The sequence below is a fragment of the Nothoprocta perdicaria genome, unplaced genomic scaffold (assembly GCF_003342845.1).
Source record: "Nothoprocta perdicaria isolate Ctin4 unplaced genomic scaffold, notPer1 scaffold_97, whole genome shotgun sequence".
Lineage (NCBI taxonomy): Eukaryota > Metazoa > Chordata > Aves > Tinamiformes > Tinamidae > Nothoprocta > Nothoprocta perdicaria.
The window spans coordinates 847,277-871,843 of NW_020456276.1; the positions used below are offsets into that span (position 1 = coordinate 847,277).

General features: G+C 47.3%; 1 protein-coding gene across 1 annotated transcript in view; it reads right to left on the bottom strand.

The window, feature by feature from the left end:
- Window positions 1-8,058: 8,058 nt before the first annotated feature.
- Window positions 8,059-24,567, bottom strand: part of LGR6 (leucine rich repeat containing G protein-coupled receptor 6) — an 88,474-nt gene continuing 71,965 nt past the window's right edge. The window contains exons 8-18 of the mRNA XM_026053070.1: window positions 23,732-23,803; window positions 22,467-22,538; window positions 21,246-21,314; window positions 19,943-20,014; window positions 17,563-17,628; window positions 17,275-17,346; window positions 16,595-16,666; window positions 15,723-15,848; window positions 13,417-13,577; window positions 10,015-10,095; window positions 8,059-9,296 (exon numbers count right to left, since the gene is read on the bottom strand). Coding sequence (XP_025908855.1) covers window positions 8,059-9,296; window positions 10,015-10,095; window positions 13,417-13,577; window positions 15,723-15,848; window positions 16,595-16,666; window positions 17,275-17,346; window positions 17,563-17,628; window positions 19,943-20,014; window positions 21,246-21,314; window positions 22,467-22,538; window positions 23,732-23,803 — 2,101 coding nt within the window. The remainder of the gene's footprint in view (window positions 9,297-10,014; window positions 10,096-13,416; window positions 13,578-15,722; window positions 15,849-16,594; window positions 16,667-17,274; window positions 17,347-17,562; window positions 17,629-19,942; window positions 20,015-21,245; window positions 21,315-22,466; window positions 22,539-23,731; window positions 23,804-24,567) is intronic.

A 24,567-nucleotide genomic window follows, 5' to 3' on the forward strand; every position in this document is an offset into this window, starting at 1 on the left:
CCCCTTCCCCTTCCCTTTCCCCCTCCCCTCTCCCCCTCCCCCTCCCCCTCCTCTTCCCTTTCCTTTTCCCCTTCCCTTTCCCCTTCTCCCCCCCTCCCCCGTAAAATGGATGCTCTGAAATAGGTCTAATTTAGCCCAGGTTTAAAGTGTGTGTCACACGGCAGCACCTACAAGCCGCTCTAGCTTTGTCCTCCCCAAACCTGCTCCTTAAAGACACAAGTGACAGCAATTTCTCCAGAAAACTGACAATTCAGAGTCCCAATCCATGGCCTGAGGCCCCCTGACTCTCCCTGCCAGCGTGCAGATCCTGGTGGCCAAAGCCACCTCCTCCTGCTGCTGCCTCGGGGGGTTCACAGTTGTCCCTTGCTATGGGACTAAGCTGGAAAATCATGTCTGTCCACACACATCTCAGGAGCTCTCGGTCTTGTTGTGAACCACCGGCATTGCCTAACAGTGCCAGAAATGACGGGATTTACCCATAAAATGGAGGTGCCCGGATCTTGTAGATCTACAAGAGCTTTGGGCTAGCACAGGCAAAAAGGTCGCAAGCTCCATTTTGACTCTCATTTGAAACAACTTCTCAAAGATCTATAATTTGAAGGTGTCAAGTACATCAGAATGTAATTTAATGCATGTGGTTATTTTCTATTTCTGACTCTTTCTGGACTCTCCTATCTTTGGTCCTCACGCCACATGCATTTTTCTTGCTTATTCAGCACTCCGAATTATTTTATTGCTGTGGATGGAAAAAAAATGGTGTGGGGAAGGCTAAGGAAGAAAGATTGGATGGAAACATGGGAGTCACATCTGAGAAGAGCCACCACTGGACTTGGCCACCTCCTCTAAGACACCAGCAAAGCCTGCAGCGTGCAATGTGCCTAGTGATCCCAGGCAGGCATTGCACAGGGATGCTTGTCTGAGTACATGCAAGTCTGTTCTCAATTCCTGTGCTGCAAGTTCTAGCAGAAAAAAAAAAGACAGTTATTTAATTTTAGCTCTAGATACGAGCCTTGGGTTTATATTATTATTTTTTCCYCAGTTGCCTGATGAGCCGTTGAAAGCCAGGAAAGGTTTGGAGGAAAAGGTGATTTTTGACATGCCAATAACTGTCATTCCTGATAAAACAGGCCCACATTTGGGTGCTTGAGCTCTCCTTGAAGCCTGGAGCAGAAGCAGGCTATGCTAGATTCTTCTGGAGTAGTGGTTTACCAGTTTGGGATGGGCATGTTTATTGTGGCTGCCCTCATGGAAGAACCCAGACTCTTTGATCCTCCACTTCTTACATGTTGATTTACATTCTGGCTTTACTCTGGAGCAAGTCAACCAGATCCCCGGGCGAGAAACTCATGCTCATTGTGAGCACAGTGGTGGGAAAGAGGACCAGGCTGCGCCTCACTGAGCAGCAGGGATGTGACTGTAATTGCTGTGGCCCATGGTTACCTGGATTTCTCCCCAAATATCACCGAGTACCATATCCACTTCTCTTTTAGCTCTCTCTAATTCTGCAGGCTGCTAAAACAAACACGGCTCCCCGCTGCTCCCTGGGTTGCAGGGAAGCAATTCCGTTGCTGTGTCTCATGCCTGGAAGAGGCTTGTGAGTCCGTGAAGAGCACTGGGAGCCGTCCAGCTGAATTCCCAGGGCAGCAGTAAAAGGTCACTTCCCTGGATATGGGCCGGGCTGGGTATGCCTGAGGGCAGTGTAARTATAAATAAATAAATAAATAAATAAATAAATAAAGCCTCAGGAAGGTCAGCATCAGAAATGCAACTTGTCCTTCTGGAAGCAGCATGGTTTTCCATGACAGCTTTGTGAAACTTGTGGAAGGGAGACTTCCTGTGAGCTTCTGGTGGTATTGCACAAGCGTAGGGTGCTTACCCTAGCCTGAGATCAGGTAAAGAAGAGCCTCAGACACAGGCCMTAATAACCGTACGTGTTTTAGTCTCTGGAATCAAAGAGAAGAGACCTCCTCTAGTCACACCTAGGATCTTTGTCAAGACTGGGATACTTTTCATGATCTGGATTTTTTTAATCCTCACGGGGAATTACACTCAGCCCATCATGGCTCTATCTATCCTAGAGCTATCCCCATGCCTTCCTTTGCTGACACTTTTTTTTTTTCCTGTGGGTAATGGATAGTTGTCAGGGAATCTGCATCGGCCTGGTTCACCGAAATGTTGCTCCAGATACCGTGTGGATCACCAGGGGATTGTTGCAGTATGCAGGGAATGAGCCACAGCAATTGCTACTCCATTTCAGATGCGCCGTGAGATGATGTCTTCTCACTCCATCTGCAATACAAGCCCTTTCACCAAAACTGTAGTCAATGGTGGAAATCGTGTGATTACAACCATCTTCTCTTTACAGCCACAGTTTTAAGCCAKGAAGAGCAAGCCAATGAGTATAGCAGTGAAAATATTCTCAAACCCAACATTGTTTGGACAGTTTCAATCAAGCCTCTGATCTTCCAGCAAGTCACCATCACATAACCATTATGGAAACTGTCTCAAAGAATCTATGAAATGGCCATTGTGAAAATACTCCACCTTCATTATGAAACCATTGTGAAAACTCACTGAAGAGGCCCAAATTACTGCCAAGGAGCTATGGAGAATAAGCCCTAATCCCCACAAAGGAACCATTGTAAATAGGACTGTAAATAATGGAGAGATTGTTGAATAAATCCCTTCAAAGGCGCCTATGAGAATGCTGTGAAAATCACACAAAAGGTTTTGAATGTTTGTTTCTTTACATGTGGGATTTTTTGGTTGCTTTTCCTATGGTCCTGTTAATGGGGTGTTTATGGCTCTGCTTCAACATTATAGATCACTTCCGAATTGACTTCTATGTGGTGGTATCTGCGGCAATTTTAGAATTGTGAAGATGCACAGAGTAAATCCATGTGGTTGATGTCTAGGGCAGCTTGAACATTGCCTTGAGGACTTTCCACAATTATTTCCTCAGTCGTGCCCTATAGGCATTTTCTGAAAGTCCCTTTGATGGAGCCACTGAGGCTTTTGATAAATTGCTTATGGTGGGGCCTTAAATCCATGTATTTTCAAAATTGCTTTTCTCTATAATTTCTGGTATGATGGGTTCATAGTTCAAAAACTTTTTTTTTGTTTTCAATCTTTCTGGTGAGCCCCAGAATAGTTCATAGACTTTGGATGATTTTTCAAACTATTTTTTCCTTTGTTCCATACATGAGGCCTTTGAGTCAATTCAAGAGGCCTGGAAATGATTTCAGAGTGAGGGAGAGCCTTCAGGAATATTGTCAGAAATGTCTCTCAAGTTTCTCCGTTGACATTTTATGCTCACCTTCCAAGTGGCACGTGTCTTTGGGGAATGATTTAGGTGTTTGATGAATTCGATCTACCAGGTACTTTCAGAATTGCCAATGGTTCCCCAGTGCTTATCTGGGACAGGATCTTCTACAAACATTGTAAACTTGATATAATGATATGTCATACGGGTGTGATATGTAGTAGTCATACGGTTACAGTAGGAGGTTTGTTGCTTGCAGAGGTGTCCACATACCACGCGAGGGCAGAGTAGCTCCAAATCCGCTCTAGTCGTTCTGCAAAGAAGAAATTTCTCCAGCATGACTTCTGTAGAAAATATATAAACTCTGCGTCTGTGTGCATATGTGCATGTGTGTGCATGTTTGCATTCTGTGATGATGTGTTTGTGTGATGCTAAAGTGTGCTGAATTTAAAGTTGGAGCTGAAATCTATATAGGAACCTTATTTTTTTTTTATTTTTTTTTTTCCAGATGAAATGTCACCAAGCAGTCCAGTAGTTATAGCTACAAAATAGACCAGTCTCTCCACTCAGGCAGGGTAAAGACTGCTCTTTCCAGACATCAGAGATCTGGATATCAGAGTCCTGGATGTGATAACTTGGTAGGTCCAAACTGTCCATCTCCTTGGCCAAGCGGATTGCCAAGAAGATATTTTTCCACGCTCAGCCCTGACACCCTGCTCTGTTGGGGTTCAGTCTAGTGTCTCTGGCAGCTCAGAGCCTTCCAGCAGATTATCCATGAGATCTCAGCTTTCTTTGTGCCAATCTGCCTGTCTTCGAGCAATGTGTGTCAAAAGTGGGCCAGAGTGAAACCTACATTGTCCGCACTGGAGATCCAAGTTCGTAAGGCTTTTCACACTGAGAGCCAAAGCCAGAGCTCTTTCTGACTGTGTCTGCCCATATCTACACTAGCCAGTGTCCTCTTCTGGGATCTGTGACTGAAGGAAGAGGGCACACACTGAGCCAAGCCTCTAGAGATGAGAGCACAAAGCTGCTTCTTCAATGAAAACGAAGTTGAAGATGACCTGGGGCTAAGAGGTAACCCAGGCCTGGGAGTGCAGTTTTAGTATAGAGAAGCTTTGGGTGTGGATGGCAGGGGACAGATTGAAGCAGGAAAGACAGCTTATGAAACATTCATGGACGAAATGAGATGAAATGCTTTTTGTTTGCTTTTAGGAGCTCAGACCATCATGTATTCTGTTAATGAATAGTCTGGAAGTTCTCAGTCAGGACTTGCACAGTAATAGATCATGGGGCATGTTTGGTAGAGATGGTCTGAAAACATAAATATGGTTTTGTTTTTGTGTCAATAGAGAATAGGAAGGAGACATTAATACTTCGGTACCTCAGGATTTAACCTGAAACTGCTGGTCAGCTGCCAAAGTGAAGCATATTTTCTGAAGAAGAGCTTGTGTTCTCCAGGATGTCTCTGCATTTTCAAGCGTCCTTGGCCAGTCCCAGATATTGCCATCCCATGCAAAGCCTGGCTTTCATCGCCTGGATTCCTATGGCTGTGGTAGCACTGCTATCCTGTGTGTTCCAAATTGTGGCTCGGGCTTCCAGAAATCCCAACATTGATGGAAAACAATGAGACTGAAAAAATAATACTGTGGGGTGTTTGCTTCGCTTGCTTGGTTTTGGAGGAGTTGAACATCTGTAGCCATGAGGGGCTGGACAAGTGAAAAAAATTGACATTTGAGAGTGCCTACAAACTGCCTCTGTATTGTCCTACTAGACAATGCTTCCGGATCCCTCAGGGCCATGCTCCTCAGTCAACCACGCTGTCTGTCCCCTTCAGTGTGTCCTGACAGGGCCTTGCTGACGTGCAGGAGAAACCCCAAAGGTGCCCAGCCCTGACAAAGGCGTCCGGAGCAGCTCTGTGAGTCACTAGCCACCCAGAGGGCCTCTGTCTGGAGTCTTGCACATCAGCCAAAATTTATCTCATGAGGCGGCCTGGCCTGGTTCTCCTCCCCAYAGCACAACCAAACACCTCTGCCCTCTCACGCATAGCGCACAGCAGGCAGGGCCTACAGCCATCATCAGCTCCTGACAACCCCCTGCGCTTCAGAGGGGGCCTGGGACCACCAACTGAGCGGAGATTTCTAACATTGTCTATCACACTGACAGCCCTACCATGGTGGCTTTCACACTGCAGCTCTTTTTGTCCAGCCAAGAGGTGCAACTCCCAGGCTGTTGTCTGAGGCTGTCTGGTAGCCAGGCCTCTTCCAGCCCTTTGGAGCTGCCTTCCCCATGAAGAGGGACCAGACTTGTGCTCATGGACACACAGACAGATCCTGAGTCCGAAGGAGCCCTGTCTCCAGTGAAAAGAGTTCTTGATGCATCAAGGACCTCAGCATGCTGTTGAGGGCCCTGATAACATTTGGTATCCTTGAAGCGGATCATCTGGAAAGGGTGTTATTTCACCACCAAAGCTTAGTCCAGGAGGCAGGACAAGAGCAGCCTCTTGAGTCCCTGCTGGTGGAGAGCAAGGAGTGAGAACTCCCCTCCTCATAGCTGTCTTGGGCTTGCTGTAGTCATCTCTGTTGGTTGACCACAATGGTCTACATAGTTCAGACTGATTCCTGAAGCAGAAACACATGGGACTGTGTGGCTGGTGGTAATATGTGAGACTGGATCAGCAGGCTTACACTCGGTTACCTCAAAAGTGACAGGGGCTAAGCTGTCTGAAGAAGTTCAACCTGCTACCAAAAAAGGATAAAAGAATTGTTAAATAGAGAGATGTAGGATTGCTTTTTTTTTTTTTTTTGGTTAATTATGGAGTTTAGTGTTTGGTGGGTGGGAAGCTGAGAGTGTGCCCTACTGTAGATGTGATGAAAGTGCTCTTCAATGAGCCCTTGCCAGAGAGTTCATACTCTGAATTTATGGCCTGTAATAGCAGAGGGGAAGATGCCAGATTCTTCCCTCAGCACCTCTGCAGATCCTTAGGATCTTGGGAGACTCTTAGCTTCTTGGGAGCCTCTACAGCTCATGCTGTGTTAATGCTCCCCTCTTCCTTTCAGGTTTCCTGCTGGGCCCACAGCGCAGGATCACTTCAGGGCGCTTTTGCTCTGCATGGCTTCAAGGGAGCCCAAACAGACCCAGGGATACAGTTTTCGTTTCTACTATGTGAGCTGCTCTCATGCAGTTAAGCAAGGAGCCTATGTAGAAGAACCATGAGGAAGAGCTTTGAGCATGATGGGAGCTGGCTCTTCAACAGGTGTAACTGGTCTGTGGGGTCATCATGCTCAGAGTCTTCATGTGTGTTGGATTTAATGAGAGGCCTGGTTCACCTGTCCTCACTAAAGGAACAGAGATAGCATCTGAGGCACAGCAGCTCTGTTTTGGCTGGGAGAAGGCAATCAGGTGCTGAAAGAACCACCAAGGTGCTCTTCACACACAAGAGGACAGAAGGCAGTCACTGGTCAGCAATGGGGCTCATTTATTATCTCACAAGAACGAACAACTTGTACAGCTGAAGTAATGTCRGCAGAACCAAAGCTTTGCCCAGGGCCTGAGCTCTGACCGTAGGGACTCCCTGCTGTGTTGGGCGGCAGTGGGAGTGATTTGGATTGAGTAGGTGGGTTTGGGCAATCCCTGAGCTGCAAGAAGTGAACAGGGAGCTCTTTCCAGCAGCTTATGTCCTCCTGACACCATCTTTTCACATGGTTGGCCTCTATTCCCTCCGTCTGCATTAGCTGCCCTCAGAATATGGGAGGGCAAACATAGCCCACAAGCTGGCTACTTTACATGGGGAATGGGTACCCAAGGACTGAAAGCCTCTTCTAGGAGGGACCTTAGGAGACAGTGAGTGATCCAGATCTTGCTTCTACCACACTTGACCAGGTCGTACAGGCAGAAGTGCCCCCAGGTGTCTTCCAGGGTGCAAAAGCTACCCCGTGAAGGGAACAAACAAGATGGGAGAGAGTTCTGTGTTCCCTTGGGGGCCATCGCCAGGAGTCACTGTRTTATCTCAGCAAGGCATTTATCTGCCTTAGGGATTAGAGATCCTCCTGTTAGACATTGTGGGCCAGACGGAAAGAGGGGCTGAGCATCCCCAGCCTCTGACATCACCTCAAAATGTGGGTCCTGTCTAGGCCATGTGGCTCCTGGTGGGTGAGCCAGAGCCTCCCAAAAACGGAGGCATTCTGGACCTCATGTGCACACACAAACACACAGCTTTTCAACCCCCTTCCTTTGCTCTTCCCATTGATGGCATGGGTCAGACACAAGCCCGTTTCCTGGGGTCAGTCAGGCCTGAAGAGGATTCCAAGGGGCAAGGCCTGCAGTATTAGTAGGCCATTTCCACGTATTTCTGCCAGAGCACGACGTTTTTTTCTTGCTGAGATGTCTCTCCCTTGATAAGGTGTACTTGGCTTGGCTGCAGGATTCTGCTTTCTGCTCAGAGCTCTTCTCAGCTTGCGATGCTACAGGACGAGTAGGAGGAGAGTCTCCCTGACACGTTTCCTGAGCTGCTGGGGCTCTCTCCCATGCAGTCACTAGCAGGGGAAGATCCCACACAGGAGGTTTATATCCTGCTACGGCCAGCCCCGAGTATCTAGAGCTCAGCCTCAGCACATCCAGGAGAGGCAGCTGGCAGTGTGGCACTTGTTGCCAAGACTTACGTGATGGGGGTGAGGATGGAGGGGTTTTATCCGTGGTTTACATGGAGCAGCCCACTGCCACCTTGCTGGCCACCGTGTGTTGGGGCTGGCCATCAGCGCGTGGTGTGGGGCTGTCCTGCGTGGCTGCTCAGAGGAGGTTTATAGGTGAGATGTGTAGGGTGGTGAGGGTGGGGTGGAGAAGAAGGCTATCCGGAGGCTGCTGCTGGCTGCGTCTCGGCTTTCCGAAGGGAGCAGAACCTCACTGTCACTGAGGCAGGGGCAATGCTCGGAATAGCCCCTCTCCTTGCCCCTGGTGCCCACCCTTTGCTGGCAGGGGACGAGTGTCATGGAGGGAAAGCTGTAGCTGTCAAGAATGGGGTGCACTACCAGGGAGTCAGGAGCCTCAAATATGTGGTCAATGTCAGAGAAGCTCATGAGAGCCTGGGTGGAATCGTAGGAGCTTTTCTCCATGTCATCAACCCTACAGGACTGTGTGTAGCTTCCCTTGTCCTGGCTCTTCTGCCGCAGCAGGCGGAGGTCATCTTTGAAGTGGGGGTTGAACAACAGGTAGAGCAGGGGGTTCAGGCAGGCGGGCAGTGGCAGGACCACAAGCAGAATGGACTTGATGACCTCTGGGGTGATGAGGAAGAGGTTGAGCATGGAGGAGAAGGTGAGGAAGGCCACTGGGCAGTAGAGTAGGCAGTTGGTGAAGATCAGCCAGGCCACATGCTTGACCATAGCGCAGTCCCAGACAGCGCTGAACTCGCCTTTCAGCAGATTGCAGTAGAGCCGAATGTAGGTGCCCGTAATAGTCAGGAAGCAGAGCATGTTTGTCATCACTAAGGCCACAGTGAAGCCCAGGRTGGCAGGTTTCCCGTCTGGGATGGGATATGGGAGGCAGAGAGGGGATGCTCCATATTCCCCAACGGAGAAAAGAGGCAGAGCTGCAGCAGCAGAGGACAGCAACAGGCAGCAAAGGGCAGCAGCCTTGACCTTGCCCAAGGTGGGTAACTTCCCGTAGTCCCGCACACAGGAGACCGAAACGCTGCACTGCACAGCGGCCAACGTCAGCAGGAAGATGGCAGCCTCTGAGGCAAGCACGGAGAGGAACCCGGTCACCCTGCAGCCTACACCGCTCTCCCACCTGGCACCATAGCTAGCAAAGTGCCCGTAGGTCAGGGAATCCACCAGAGCCAGCATGCTGCAGTAGATGCCAGTCAGCATGTTGGCTCCAGCTATRGAGCCGATGACAAACTTAACCGGGGAGAGGTAACTGGGAGAGGCAAAGACAGCCACAATGACCAGCGCGTTGCAGAGCACTGAGACCACAACGATGACCCAGACACCCAGACGAATGATCCAACTCTCAAACAAGTGATCGCAAGGCTTGAAGGGACCTGAAAGAAAACAAAGCTTGAAGTTATACCCAGGCTTGAAGGGACCTGAAAGAAACCAAAGCTTGAAGTTATACCCAGGCTTGAAGGGACCTGAAAGAAACCAAAGCTTGAAGTTATACCCAGCATTTCTTGCTCTGCTCTCCTGCAGAAGCACCTCCTGGTGCTTCTTGGTGCAGTGGCTGGTTCCAAATGTCTCCAAGCACATTATCCCCATGCTTATTAAACACCAGTGGCTGGAAAGAAGCAAATAATGCTGTCCTGCAATAGGATCTGCATGCAACTTCTAGTGTCACCTCTTGTCTCTGTCCTACACCCTTGGTGTCTCTGCTGGGATGTGCTCCAGCATGCAGATTAAGGTCTGCTGCCAGCACTTGTATGCAAGAGGCATGAGGTGTAGGAAGAGAGCATGCGCGYGGAGAAAGGCCAAATTTATAAGGGCTTTGTAAATGTACTGTCAAGTCTCAGGATTGCCATTGCAATGTCCTCCTCTCTGTAGAGAAGGATGGGACAATGGTGCAGTGTGGAGATGGGTKCTGTGTTCACTCCTCATAGGAGGGCAGCTACACCAGAGTGGGAGAGGTGAGATGTCCTCCTCACTTGTCCCCACATTGGCCAGGACCCACCCATTCAGGCTCCTGATCTTCACATCCGAGAGTCTCTGCAGGAAGGCCCATGGGATCCAGCTGTGTTCAGAGGAAGGATTTTTGTTGGTGCTTACCAGGGCTGGGTGTGCACTGTGTAGTGGGGTGTAACTTTGATTCCTCAAGATCCAGCTGGAGATCATCTGTATCTAAGTCATCTGAGGAGAAAACAACAGAAATGGTGCTCAGAGGAGAATGAGCAGGGCCATCAGGGTTAGTAGGGGCTTTCCTAGCTTTCCCCACTGCCTATTGCCTTTGATAAAGACCTTTCCAGCTAGTTCTCCATCCACAAGTTCAAAGTAGCTGTTGCGTCCAGTTTGTCCCCTGCAGTCAGTGCTATGGAAGGCATCTAAGTCCTGAGAGTATGATTTGTTTGTGGACATAAATCCAGCTAGTTTTCTTCTCTCAGCTCCCATATGTGATGAATATCTGTTTCACCTCTGGTTACTGAAAAAGCCAAGATATAGTAAAATCAACCTAATTTGTAAGGACTGTAGAATGACAGCAGGAAGTAATTTTGCTTCTAAGGTAAACTGATGTCTCCATTTTTTTGGTACTGATGATACTATAGCAGCACTTGAAGACCTCCAGAAGCCTTCCTGGGAAGTATATCTTCAGGTATTTCTGCAAATTAGGCATTTCTCTGGAGACTGCTGTTGACCAGGTAGAAGGATTGACTTCTTTATTCTGTACATCTCAGTGCGTGATGTACAAACATTCCCCTGGATCTAATAAAAAAGTCTTGTACCATGCATTCTTACACACCGTTTTCCCAGATCTCTGTCAAGTCTGTTCCTCTGCAAAATTGTAGCAAAACAACCTTGTGAGGGATGAGGGAGTTCATCTGTTAGCATTCGTGATTTGTAATTTACCAAGTTCTGACATTACGTTTTAAGAAAGTGGTGGATTGGAGAAAACAGCTCTTAACCTACATTCAGAATTGCTCAGCTAATTTTGTTATACCACAGAGATACTCATGAAAAGGTGGAAAGGAGGACAATGAACGACCTATTTTCCCCCATATCACCTTGGTCACAGAGTCTTATCACTCAGTCACAGAGCAGGATGCTGGTAGAGAAATTGAAGGGCATATGGAAGGACTCATCCCACCTTAGGCTGTCCAGGAGGTGCCTGGACATCTGCTTTCAGAGGGCTCTGGTAGGCTTCTTGAATGACAGGAGAAGGAAAAGTGTATCTCTGAGTGCTCTCTAGGGCTCACTGAATGGTTGCAGCAGTTAATTACTCAGTTTTACAAGCTAATAGAGATGTTGGGCTGGGCAAGACAGGCATTTCTGTTCGTACAGGGCTCCTCAGTGCTGCCAGGAGCATTATGTAAGGCCTTGAGGACATCAGCATCTGGAAACGTGCCCCATCCCTCCCTCACAAGTTCTCCCACAGCACTGCCCTGATGAGCCTGGCCACACACTGCAGGGAAAATGTCCTGAGTTATTTGCTCCTAATGAGGCCACTTCATCTCTTGCAGGGAAGGAATGTCTGGGAGCTTTTCTTTCTCTGTAATGAGGAACTGTTACAAGATTCATATAACAGCACTGAATACCACTGGGGACCATCAGAAAGGAGGCTTTGGGAACAGAAATAAAGCGACAATTAATTAACTAAAACAACAATATTACAAAACGCTCATTGTCAAGAATAGACTGTGCATATAGGCCATTCAATAGGCCATTTAGTTGAATGGAAAGGCGAGTCATGTGCGAGGGTTTTGCTCCGCAAGGATGTTCCTGTCCATTCAACATCTGCACCTCTGTAGTTTGCCAGAGCTTTAACCTGTGAAACTCTGGCCTTATATGAGTAGCTAAAAATCTCCCCCAGGCAATTGTTCAACATTTTTCCTCTGGTCCTAATGTCTCAGGAGCATACACACAATCTGAGGAACTGAGACATCCTTGGAGAACTGGGAGCCTTGTGGAAGGTACTGGTCTTCTGATGGGACCAGGATGGAGTAACTTTTCAGGTATCAAGTGGCTTCAGTGGCAGTGAATGGTCCTCAGGAAGAGCAGGTCTATAAGCTGTGGACCCTCTCAGCAAATCGTGTCTTTTTAGATTTCATTGAAGACACTGTGATTTACTGGTCAAACTCCGTGAGTATATGCACTGAGATTATTACTGTATGGGCTGCACTGAAGATGGAAAAAATAATGCCTCCGAGAAGAAATTCCTGCAGCAATGACCTTAACATACAGCTCCTCTGTGCTGTCTGCCCAGCGTAACCACTAAGTCTACCACGCTTCCTGGAGTCACGTCATGCTCACGTTTGCTAGCTGGCTAGCTGTCTGACTGGACGTTTTACACCACTAAAGGGTATTCTTCATCTGTGAAGTATCAGAGTGGGGCAGATGGCAGGGACAAGGTATCAAACATCATCCGCTATCCCGCCTCCCATCACTGCTGTAGCACAGAATTCCCCACGCAAACCCAACTGCTCTGYTCTTCCTCTGGATCTTGTCTTGCCTGCTTAGGAAGCAAGAGGAGACTCTGCTTCTGGCCTGTATCTGGCTAGGCTTAAGGCTCTCCCAGGAGAAGGTGACTAAAATGTGGCTGGGCTGGTCCTTGAGGGCACAGCATCCTCTCAGTTTCCTACAGGAGTGCACTGAGAYGTAGATCGGCTGAAAGGATGCCCCAGGCCTTGCAAGTGAATGCGAACTCTGTATTTACGCAAACATATAAACAATGTGAGTTCATATACCCAAGCTGCATCCTAAAATGTTATTTCTGCTCTCTAGCAGCTACAGAAGAAATAAAGGAGCTCATATTCTTCTTTGAATTCTTTTTTTCTGAGATGCTCTTCAAAGGGGATCAGAGCAGCTTTTGGCAGGGAGCCACCACCGAGATGCAAGAGTGTGGATGCAGTCGATTTCAAGAGCATCTATGTAGAAGTGTATTTGGAGCACTGAAAAAAAGATCTTTTTTCCTTAACTTCAGGGCTTCTTGTGCCTCGCATAGTCCAGACCCTGTGCTGAACCTATGGTTTCTTCCAGTTCTTTGGTCCCTTCAGATTAATCTTAGAGAGCATCCTCAGCAGAGTGATAGCTACAAAGACTGACATCCCGCCACAGATTTTGTACTGCCTAGTGACCAGTGCCCGAAACTGTTTCCTGTAACTTGGCCACCTCATCCAGGTGGCTTGTGTGGCCTCCYTCCCTCTATAGTCTGCGTGGTCCAATTAGTGCCTGTGTCCATGCTACTGAAGATTGCCAGATCTTTTTTTGAGATAGTGAAGGGTTAGAAGCTCCAGATAAGGATGAGCTCTTCCTTGCTTCCTCCAATGCAAGGACACTGGCTGATACTTGATGCAGATACTTGCCACCAGAAAAGGAGGATCATCACTCTGCTTTCTCTCTAAGGCAGTTGTAACTCCGTGGCTTGCAATAGAAACACTCCTGCAAATGCTGGATCACATCCAGGTTGCAGCATGGCCCGGCCCACAGGTAGGTCACCATTCAGCCAAATTTACTTACAGTGGTTATCAGCGTGACCTGGAAACAATTCCATGGTCCTCTTATGAGGATCCTCCTCCTCCGGACTCATGTCTTCTGCTTCCCATTGGTTTGACACCTTGAAGAAGCTGCTGCAACTTCCGTAGGCACAGCACTGATAAGCATAAGGTACCTCAAGTACTCTGCAAAGGGGGAAAGCAGAACATTTAGGCACATTGGTTCCATGACTTGATTCTCCATTGCTTTGCACTTTGTGTCTAATTTTCACATACGGTGAAAGCGTATGGATCAACGGGTGGTTGCACTGGAGCAGATGGTTACACTTCTCTCTGGTGTAAGGGAATCAGGGCAGGACAGAGGGAGGATCTAGTCACYCTGCTGTGCCTCTGCAGTGCCCCATTCCTGGTGCTTAAAAGACTATCTGCCTGGCAAGGGGATATCATAAAACACCAGGTTTGGAAGCTGCACTCAAATTCCTAGACSATTTCCTAAAGCCTTTCTGCAGATCTCCTAAGAGTGAATTAGCCTAACTTTCCCATGCTTGCACATGCACTTCCTTYGCATGTGGAATCATTTTGCCCTAGGTCCATCTATTTGCTGGGAACCCTTTCATTTCTTCTTGAAGGTGAAGAAGTTTCCAAGAGCTTGAGCAAGTGCAACAGGTCAGGGATGCACAAACTCTGATCCCATGACTGTGGATCCCTCTACCATCCCTGGCAGGGAAATTTCAGTTATGTCTCAAATACAGCAAGTCATTTTAATATGTCTGCTTTCAATTGTTAGTTGTTAATTATAGTGTGTGTTACATGGTCAATTAAGCAGCAGCTGAACAGCATCTAGAAAAAATGGCTATCAGTTATATTTTCTTCAAAGACAGAAAATGCCTGTTCCTTTGCTGGAAGTCAAATCTTTGCTGAAAGATTACTGATGAAGTCAAATGAATCTTAAGTTTTCCAGACAGTTGAGGTCTTCTGACCAGATCAGTAAATATGSTGAAACTCTATATTCTAAAAATATGCTTTTATTTTAGGTTCTCAGACATTTTTYTGGCTGAGCCCCAGGAGGCTGTGGAAACTCTGTATACAAGCTTGCTTCCTGTTATAAACTCCAAATTAAATCCTATCATTGGAAAGTGGTAAGGAGGTACAGATCTTCACAGCATGGCTAAAGACTGTTCTTAGATGATTTCTTCGGACATGTTAAGTTTCTAGAAAAAGAATACTTCGTGGCAGTACTCCCAAATTTGGGGAAAGCATTGACTGGCCTGGTTCAGTGGACCTGTCCTGCAGGCTGTGCTTCTCTRGCACAAATGCAGACCAGCTCCGCAGATGGAAGTGGAATTGCTGTGGAACGGAAGGCCCTGCAGTCGCTGAATGTGCCCTGCTCTGTAGGAAGAGCTGCCATTTCGGGTGTGGAAAGCCCCCCAGAAGTTTCTGAGATCCCCAGCCATTTAGGAAACTGTCATGCAGCAGATCCCGGCTACAATGAGCCAGAAAAATCAAAAGGAAAAGCCCTGCAGACACCACTGCCAAGGTAGACTGAAGTGAGAGCTCAACACTTCTCTTTAGACCTGAGCCAATAAGTCCACTTGGTACAGTGTCCTGTAACTCCAGCATGAGGGCCTAAATTTAAGAAACTCCAGCCTTGGGAACTCTCAACTTATACYACATGAGAGGGAAAATCAGCTCCAACATCCTTTCTGGCAACATATCCCCAAGGCAATTATTTAGGAGACCCAAGCTGGACATGGTCTTGTTGGAGGGCAATTCAGATCATCTGGAGCACTGTACAGTGCGTGCCTCGGTGTGAGGGACTGTGGAGTGCTGGAGACCCACTACTAAYGAAGCAACAGGAGAGCCAGGATCTGCAGGGCAGCACTGAACTCCAGGCCTTCTGCAGCTTCCTTTTGCTCAGCTTGACCCCTTCAGGCTCCTCATTAATCCATAGCAGACAAGGCACGGCCACACAAACAGAGTTTACTGAAAGAAAGCTGGATGTCATTAGCTAGGACTGGCTTCTGAGAATGTTTTCCACTGAGTGGAGCCCTTAGCTGGGCCTTCTTCATGCATTCCACTTGTGTGTGTGCGTATGTTTGGGGGTAGGGCCAGTGGGCCCAGGAGGGCATCATCACTTTCCCATGGAAGACTCTAAAAGATGAATGATGCACGTTAGGAGTAGACAAGGCTTGCTCAACCTACAGGCCTGGGAGGTTGGAGGAGAGCATGAGGCAAACAAGCAAAACAGGATGCTGATGGATATCAACAAACACAAGTTATGCTGAGAGCCAGAAGTAAAGGAGCAAACAGTGCCCAGGGCAATACTGGTACCTCATTTTGGGGAAGCTCTCCTTAGAGAAGGGTTCAGAGAGAGACGGGTTGCCTTGGAGCTTCAGATGAGTCAGTCCACCCAAGCCATTCAAAGGCAGCGTGACCAGCTGGTTATCAGTCAAGTCCCTGGTGAATGGAAAGCAAAGAGGGTCCWCTCTGATTAGGGTTTTGATGCTAGTGATATCAAAGCCAAGCAGAGGTTCAGGGCRTCATGCTCTCTGCATTGGTTGGTCCCTGAAATGTGATTGCTGAGATGGAGTTGGGTGTTGCATGGAGGCCAYGTTCCCTAAGGACTAATACTGCAAATCCTAGAGGAAATGGGGGGGCTAGCAGGGTTYAATGCTACTGCTGAAAGTGCTAGGTGATATTTACCTCCTTGTGCACATATGTATCTCATGCACTTTCCCCACCATCACTTCTTGCTATGATRAATCAGGTATAACTGTAGCTCATGGCTCATAAAATACTGACAAGTCTCAGCCAGGGGCCTGGGGACTGGAAATCCCTCCAGAACCAATGAAGATGATCTGTGATGACTATTCCTGAAGAGGACTGTGACACTCAAGTGTAATTAATGGCATCAGGCAGGTATAAGAACACCAGAAAGTGGATGTAATGTGTTCAGGGTGTGAACATCTCCAAGATGGGCATTTCTGCACGGTCATCCTCCCTCTAATATTGACAGGACACCTTGGAATTTGGTTTGCTCATGTAAAGCAGTGGGACAAGCACCTCTGATGAGACTGAGTGCCTCAGCACTGCACCTGCCTGGTCTAAACACCCASTGCTCTGGTAGCTCAGGAAGTCAATCTGAAGTTCTCAAATATCTGCTTTCCATGGCCTTCTATGAAAGAAATATCCCTGCAACTTACAGCTTGGTGAGTGAATGCAGAGTCACAAAGGCTTCAGGATGAATAAACTGGATGTAATTCCAACTCAGGTCTCTGCAAGGCAAGGATATGTCAGTAAGAGGGATAAAGAGCTTAAAAGTAAAGCTGCTGACACAGAACTAGGCCAGAAATTATATACAAACAAATGGGGGATCTGCAGCTCCTTGGTCTGCCCTAACTTCTGTCTTATTACATCTTCCAGACACATCCTGGGCTGGTGCGTCCTGTGTACTGCTAGATTCAGTTTCACTGACCACCTCACAGCCTCTATCATAGAATCATAGAATGCTTAAGGTTGGAAGGGACCTCAGAGGTCATCTAGTGCAACCCCCCTGCTCACGCAGGTCACCTAGAGCATGTGGCACAGGGCTGCATCCAGGTGGGTTTTAAAGATCTCCAGAGAAGGAGACCAGGATCAACATCAGTACTGTCCAGTGACTCTGCATGCAACAGGAAGATCAGGGTGAAGGTTTCTGTCCCTGTTCTTTTACAAGGAGAGGTAGAAGAAGTTTGGGACCAGCCAACCAAGTGATGAAAGCAAAGCCTTGCAGCAGAAATAGAGCAAGGAGGGTCAGGATTCTCCATGTCACCTTGGTTGGGTGCTAATGGTTCCTCTTCCCACCCTGAGAAAGTGTCAGTCTGCCAAGCCTGGCTATACTTACATGGAGCGCAGGGCCTTTAGCTGCCCAAAGGTGTCTGCTCTGATTTCATGGATCTTATTGTGCTGGAGACCACTGAAAAGACAGAAGCTGACTTTAGAAAATAGCTGCAATCACRTTCATGCTTTGTATGGATCTCCATCCCAGTGCAGCAAAAGTAAACAGTCACACACTGGAAGCTGCCAGTAGAGCCAGGTGATGCTGTGGGTGAGGTTTGTACTTGGGAGCACTGTTGCTCGGGTAGCCCCTTTCCCCAGACCCAGATGCGAGTGAGGAAATCTCTTTACTCACAGCTCTTCCAGCCGCTGACACCGGTGGAAACTGGGCAGTTCTTCAATTTGATTGTGAGACAGTTCTCTGTATGGGGAGGACCAGAACAGAAAYATTAGGAGACCAAAAATGAGTGCTCCAGAGCCCTCTCTGGTAAAGCAGATATTACTGGAGAAGGGAATGACTCGACATCCATTTTTCACAGCAGCAGAGAACAGCAGCCCCAGGCAAGGGGTATATCCTCCTGCCCCTTGCTTCGAATGTCTCTCTGCTCCACAGCTTTATGCTTTATATACTAATCCAGTCCCAGTCCGGCTCCCTCTGGCATGAGCAACAGACTGAAGGAGCTACTGTGACAGTGTGGGTTTGGCTTTTCCTCAAATTGTCGCTCCTCTCCAGCCTCCAGTTAGCTGTAAGATGTGCTTGCACCAACTTCTGCCATGCTTTTCTGTGGGCAAGTCAGAGAGGTCCTTGTGGCAGAGCTCCCATCCTGCCTTTGTGGATGGGGCAGAGGCTGCAGATGTACATTTAGAGTCTAGGCAAGTTTTGTACAGCAGATCAACCAGTCCCATAATGGTTGAGGTTATCAGGGATCTCCGGAGATCATCTAGCCCAACCATCCTGCTCAAGCAGAGTCACCTCCAGTATGTTGCACAGTTGGATTTTCAATATAAGAGGAGACTCCACAACCTCTCTGGGCAACCTGGTTTACTGCTCTGACACCCTGCTGTGGGTCAGACACCTGTCTGAGCACCCCAACACTGGGTCCAATATTTGGGGATGAAAATACAGAGTGGTATGCATCAAAGGATTGAAAACCAAAATCAAAGAGATGCAGAGGGAGCCTGAGGACCCCGAGTGCTGACACAACTGTCTTTCAGCCACTATGAAAGATCTCTGCAGAAAACCCCATGTGGACAGTGAGAGACCAGAAATGTAGTGTAAATAATATAATCTCTGCTCAGATGTGTGTAAGTTCTCATGATATCCTGRCACATGACCAAGGACTGTAAAGTGGGAGAAGGCAGGGAGGGCAATTGGTATCTCTGTAAGGAAACAGAAGACCTGTAGATTTCAAAGGTGACCCTAATACATTTCAGAAGGCAAGAGGGATGCAAGCATGCACAAACATTGGCCCATATGCCCTGTTTTCAAGCCCTGAAAGCAATGCAATTAATGTCAGTATAATTAACTAGAAAGAGGAACAAGGTGGAGTGTCCCCATAAAACTCTTCCACAGGGAAAGGGGAAGGGATGAAGTCCAGGCTCTGCTGTGAAGGTTTACATTCTGATGACTTGCAAATATAAATAGAGCCTAAAGCATCCTACAGCTTTGGCCATTCCAAAGACTACATTTCAGTGGCAAGATGTCCACTGAATTGGTCCAGATGTCTAAAACTGAGAGATCTCCCCTACAGGGACAGCTGGAGCCCAAGTTCTGTGATCTGCTGAGTTGCTAATTATGTTCTTTTATTTTTATGTTTTTCTCTTGTTTCCAACTTCTGTGATCAAAAATTCACTCCTGTTGCTTTCCTGGAATKAAATTATTTTTATTTTCGTCTTGCTTGTATAAAGACTAACTGACAAGAGCCAAGTTGCTCCAAGGCAGCAAACTTGTATAAATTTGGCTCATGACTCATTACAGAGGATGAACTGAAGATGAAGATGTAGATCTCAGAGGAGTGTGCTTCCTGAGAAGATGCAGGAATCATCTGGGCCTTTGATTTCATCATGGACCATGCTAAAGAAGTACATGCCACACTCAGCATCATTCAGTGCCTTGCAAAGCAAATATGGCCAAAGAGATTTGATGTTTTRTGCCAAAATCCAGTTCTACCACTGCTGCACCTTTTGAGGAGCCAYTGCAGCTCCTTGCAGCTCCTTGTCAGATCAGAGCTGCACCCTCCTGGACTGAAGAATGTTGTTACATCCTTCCTCCAAGGATCCTTCCATCCTTCCTGGAGCTCCAACTGGGGGAAGTCAGCCTTGGAGCAAAGGCATGGGTGAATTGTGGTTTACACCTACCTCTAAGAACTGTGAAATGCTGCCCTTCTGACCCACTGCCCTTTGCACTTACTCTWCCTTCCTTGCTTGGGGCACACAGTTCCCAGCGATGCAAAGAAAGAGGATGCAAAGGTAGATTTGTCTCATTACTTACAATGACACAGAATCTCACACTCAGCTATGCTGGGATGAAACAAGTAAGTTCAAGAATATACAGGGATCATGGCACTGCCCAAGAAGGGTGTTTTCTGTATGGGAAATGTCGCAGGTGCAAGAACTTTGGCTCTATGGGATAATCTTTCACAGCTAGTTCCCTCGCTGAGCTGGACAAGAAGTAAGCCCAATTTCTGATGCCCTTTTCCCAAGGACCAGGTAGGACAGAGAAACACGTTACTCACAGGACTCGGAGACTGGGTAGTTGCTGGCACATCCCTCTTGGAAGTAAATGGATACCTGCCCGGGTCAAGGTCCTAGGGGAGAAGAGAGAAGAAATGGCATTACTGAGAGYCAGCACACAGACTCTGATACCCCCRAGCYCAACTACCAGTTCCAGGTGATGCCATGAGAGACAACATAAATGAGATAGTAAAATACCTGCAGGGAAATCGAAGCTTGACTTGGGAATGGAGGCTGGGTAATAGGGGACAATGCTGATAAACCTGGCAAAGGGAGAATGTTTCTCTAACAAATCCTGGAGCACTGATGAGTACAGAATTCCTTGGTGTCCCTGGCCATATCTAGCATGGGTAGCACTGCCTCTGTGTCATGCTCTGCTGTCTCAATTCCTTATTGTCTGGACTGGTAATCTCCCTGGAACTGGRGTTGCCTCAAAGACGGGTGTACAGGTGGTAGAGAGGATGGTATGGCAGGGCCAGGGCAAATACCTGGGCTAGGAAGCTCAGAAGTGCTCCCAAGCCCTGCAGTTTGGGCACACCTGTGAGCCTAGTACCATGGAGTGGACATCCATGTGTGGCCAGAGACAATTCTCAGTGGTGGCCAGTGATAGGACAAGGGCTAATGGCTGCAAGCTGRAAYACASGAGGTTCCATCTCCAGGTGAGGAGGAACTTCTTTACTGTGAGGTTGGCAGAGCCCTGGCACAGGCTGCCCAGGGAGGCTGTGGAGTCTCCTTCTCTGGAGGTCAAAACCCGCCTGGACACCACCCTGTGCCACATGCTCTGGACGTCCCTGCTGGAGCATGAGGTTGGACTAGATGATCTCTAGAGGTCCCTTCCAACCTTGAACATTCTGTTATTCTGTGGAAACGTCTTCCAGGGCTCCCTGCTCTCCTGGGCTGCAAAGCCAGCAGCTGTTTCTATCCCTGCACTGACATTGCTGGTCGGGGCAAGCACTGCCTCTCAAGAGATTATGCTGAAACGCTGYGCTCAGAGGCTTATTGCTTTACATATCCAGAGGAAGGAAAGAAAAAACAATAAAAAGGGATCGGAGCTCACTCTAATGTTACCGAAAGAGCAACTCACAGAGAAGAAAGCTGCTTTCAGGAGGCTCAGGAGCAAAACAAAGCAGAGAGCTGAGTGACCAGGAAGAGGCAGAGATGCAGAGAATGAATTGTAGAGCACTGCAGAAGTTGTCCTCGCTGAAACAATCCAAAGAAGGAACAGACTTGAAGCCTGAAGAAGGAACAGCCTTGAAGAAGGAATAGCTCAGACAGCAGGGTAAAAGGGAGAGATTTGCCACTCACAAAACTTSTAGGCTGGTAGTTCCTTTGAGATCTGGGAATTCTCTGATGTCTGTTGCACCGTTGAGTGACCTGCAGAGAAATGTGGGTAACATAAAGTGAGTGTAGCTGCCCAAGATCCCAGACCATCTGCTCCCAAATGCCATGTTGGCAGATTTGCCTCTGCACAGGAAGGCCSGTGTCCAGCCCTGAGTATGCCACTGCTCACTGGCTGGTGGAGCAGACGTCTCTCATGCAGCACCGATGCAGTGAACCAGAGYTGGGCCTTTCTATCTAGGAAGACTTGGCAGGCTCAGACCCTCCTGCCCCGCCCCCAGCAGCTGACATTCTTGGCACGCTCTCCACACAAATTAAATTAAGGATAGAAACAATTGCTATGGGGAATGCAAGCAGGGCATCCTACCCAAGCCTCCCAGGGATTGTATTTTGGAGCTAAGGAATGCATGTGCATTTGGAGGATTTATTTTATTTGACTGACTGTGTGTCTCTGAAGAAAAASGCTGTGTGAGCGTTGTAAAGAGAGATTTGGAGGTTACTGTTGATTCAATGCCTAGCACTGTGCTCCAACAGTTTAGCTGAAAATCCAGCCAGGTTAGACCTGCATGAAGCAGCTGTTCTGGTCCAGATTGCGCCTCCCACCTGGTAGTGACCCCAGAGTGGAATCAGGGCCATATAGGAAGGGCCATAGGAAGCACTGTCAGCTCTACCTGCCCAATTATTCGTGCTGTGGTGGTGRTGTTATGAGGTGCAAGTGTTCCTGTATTTCTCCTTCCGTTGGAGGAGGACAGGTATCTTCAATTCCTTCAGTTTGCTGGGCAACAGTGGTTTCTGTGGTGAATACTATGCAATGGGTCAGGGCTAGCTTCAGCAGTATATAGCAAATATAGTGATGCTTGTGAATATGAACATTGCTGAGGTTAATAAGACATGGAGATCACAGAAGACTCTTTAGGTGCTTGACAGTTGGGTGGAYAGGAGGAAGAAATTTCCCCCTCTGAAATCTCCTTCTCAAAGTTATTTTCTCTCAGTCGAAAACAGCTGCAATCTGACCCTTCATTTGCTATCTGATCAGGTCTTCTGATCAGAAGGGGCTAATAAGAAGAGCAGTGTCATGAGGTTCTGTTGGCACAATAGCTCTGGGAAGCAGGGAGAAGCTAAGGTCTCCAGCTCTCAATCCTTGGAGCTTGGTTGTATTACCTCTGAAGATCTGCTTGATGAACTTACAGAGTATGTAGCTTTGGCAAGTACTGGAAAGCAGACTGTCCAACAAACTGGATGGGATTGTCATAGAAATGGCTGCAAAGGAAGTGAGTAACTGGTCAGAGTCTGCTGTGCATGCCAGAGAAGATGCCATTATAGGTCTTGGAGAATCTAGGAATAATCTATGTAGGAGGTGCTAGCTATCCAGTGAAAAAAATCTACTTTTCCATATAACCTGATTCTTCCACCAGAAATATTTTGGCTGAACTTTGGTACAAATGTTATCTGAAATCCTGCTACTTTGGGATGGGCCTGATCAACCACGCAGGYTAGAAAGACGCAAGCCCGTTTTTATTCTTGCTAAAGGCTCTGACCCTGCTAGGATGTRCCCTGAGCTTGACACTTGGTCTAAACTTGAACATCTAAAGTATCTTCCGTACTTTTCATAGTCAGTGGAAAGAAATAAGCTCTCTTACTATCAACCAACTTTAGAAGTTGAATCACCTCCTGGAAGTATCACTTTCACCAACTATGAAGTACTGTAGATGGGCAGATCCAATGGTGACATCAGCATTGTGAAAGTGTCCTACCTCTGCATGACCCCAAGGCGGGTGTCTGAGCAAGATGGGAATGAGGTTGGATTGCTGTAACTGGAGCAGTGACCATTTTTAGCCAGTGTCACCATTGATTTCCAGGTGTTGATACTTCTATAACCTAAGTACCAGACTAGCCAAGCAGAGCTCTTTTCATCTGTCATGATGGACATAGGGAAGAACTGTCTAGAAYCTCTGCTTGATCTCTATGTCAGAACGAAAATGTCAGTGCACTGGCAGGTCTGTCTCTGCAGAACTTCATGTTCATGGGCTTGGGSTAGACACCCAGCGGTCTGGAGTGTCTCCAGTCTCCCAGTTCCCAGCACACATCRTCACTGCTGTAACCAACTAGCAGCATTTCTAAAGACTAGGAAAATGTATACGAAAACTTCAACCAGGGCTTGCAAAACCCGCTGATATGTACCTCAAGATTCATATGCAGACTACCCATTTATCTATCTTTGTTAGCAGCCTGATACAACAACATAATTCAGCCGAGGAGAAAGGAGAATCCATGTCAGAAAAGCTACAACATACTTGGAGAGGGAGCTGCTTTCAACTCACGTTAGTCTGTATACCATGAATTATCAAATTGTGATCATGGTGACAACTGTCAGGAATCTCAACCAAAGACCGCAGGAAATGCCCCTTTCTGCAGCATATAATGATTTAAGAAACACCGTTTAATTTGCTTACATTGTTTGGAGGAGGGGATTCCCAACAAATGCGTTCTCTGGAATAGCTTTGATGTTGTTGTTATGAAAACCACTGTTGGGAGAAACAAATATTTTTGTATTAGTAGATTAGAAAGACCTTGGAAACACCTCCTTTCCTCAATGCTTTTAAAGGCAAAGAATCTTCAAAATACAGAAGTGATAAATGGAAGGAGCTTCTAGCTGTAGCATCAGCCCAGCAAAGGAACAAAGTCTCTCATTGTTTGGCAGGGCAAATTCTCATTCTTCTGTACTCCCCTCAACACACCGGGATCAAATGGACTCAAGATTTAATGTTTACAGGTCAGGGAACTGGAGCAAACAAAACAAACTGATTTCATACTACCCAAGAATTACAATTTTTGTGGCCAGTCCCTTTATTTACAGCTCCACAGCTGTTAATCAGAGCCCAGTCTGCAGTGAATTATTGGCCCTATTGGCTTCAAAGAATTTGTACACCTAGTCATGAAGATTTTTGTTAAGCTTGAGAAAATGGCCAGCAGCAAATTTTCGCAACAGAAGAGAGCTCTGGGACACAGTCTGATCTCCTGTATAACAAAGGCCAGAGAGCTGTGGAGATGGGTTCCTGTGTCAAACAGCAAGTGCAGGCTCTGGGTGATAACCAGGTTATTTCACCCCAGAAGAGTCTGCTTTAGTGGTTAGTCATAGGCTGTTTTAAATTTGCTTCTTCTTTAGTGATGTGTATGTCAAAAGCCACCTCAAAGTGGATTGAGAATCTTGTTCCCAACTTGAAAGCCAGAGTAAAGATGATATCTGATCTGATCTGAGAAATCGCCTATAAAAGAAATTCTTTCAATA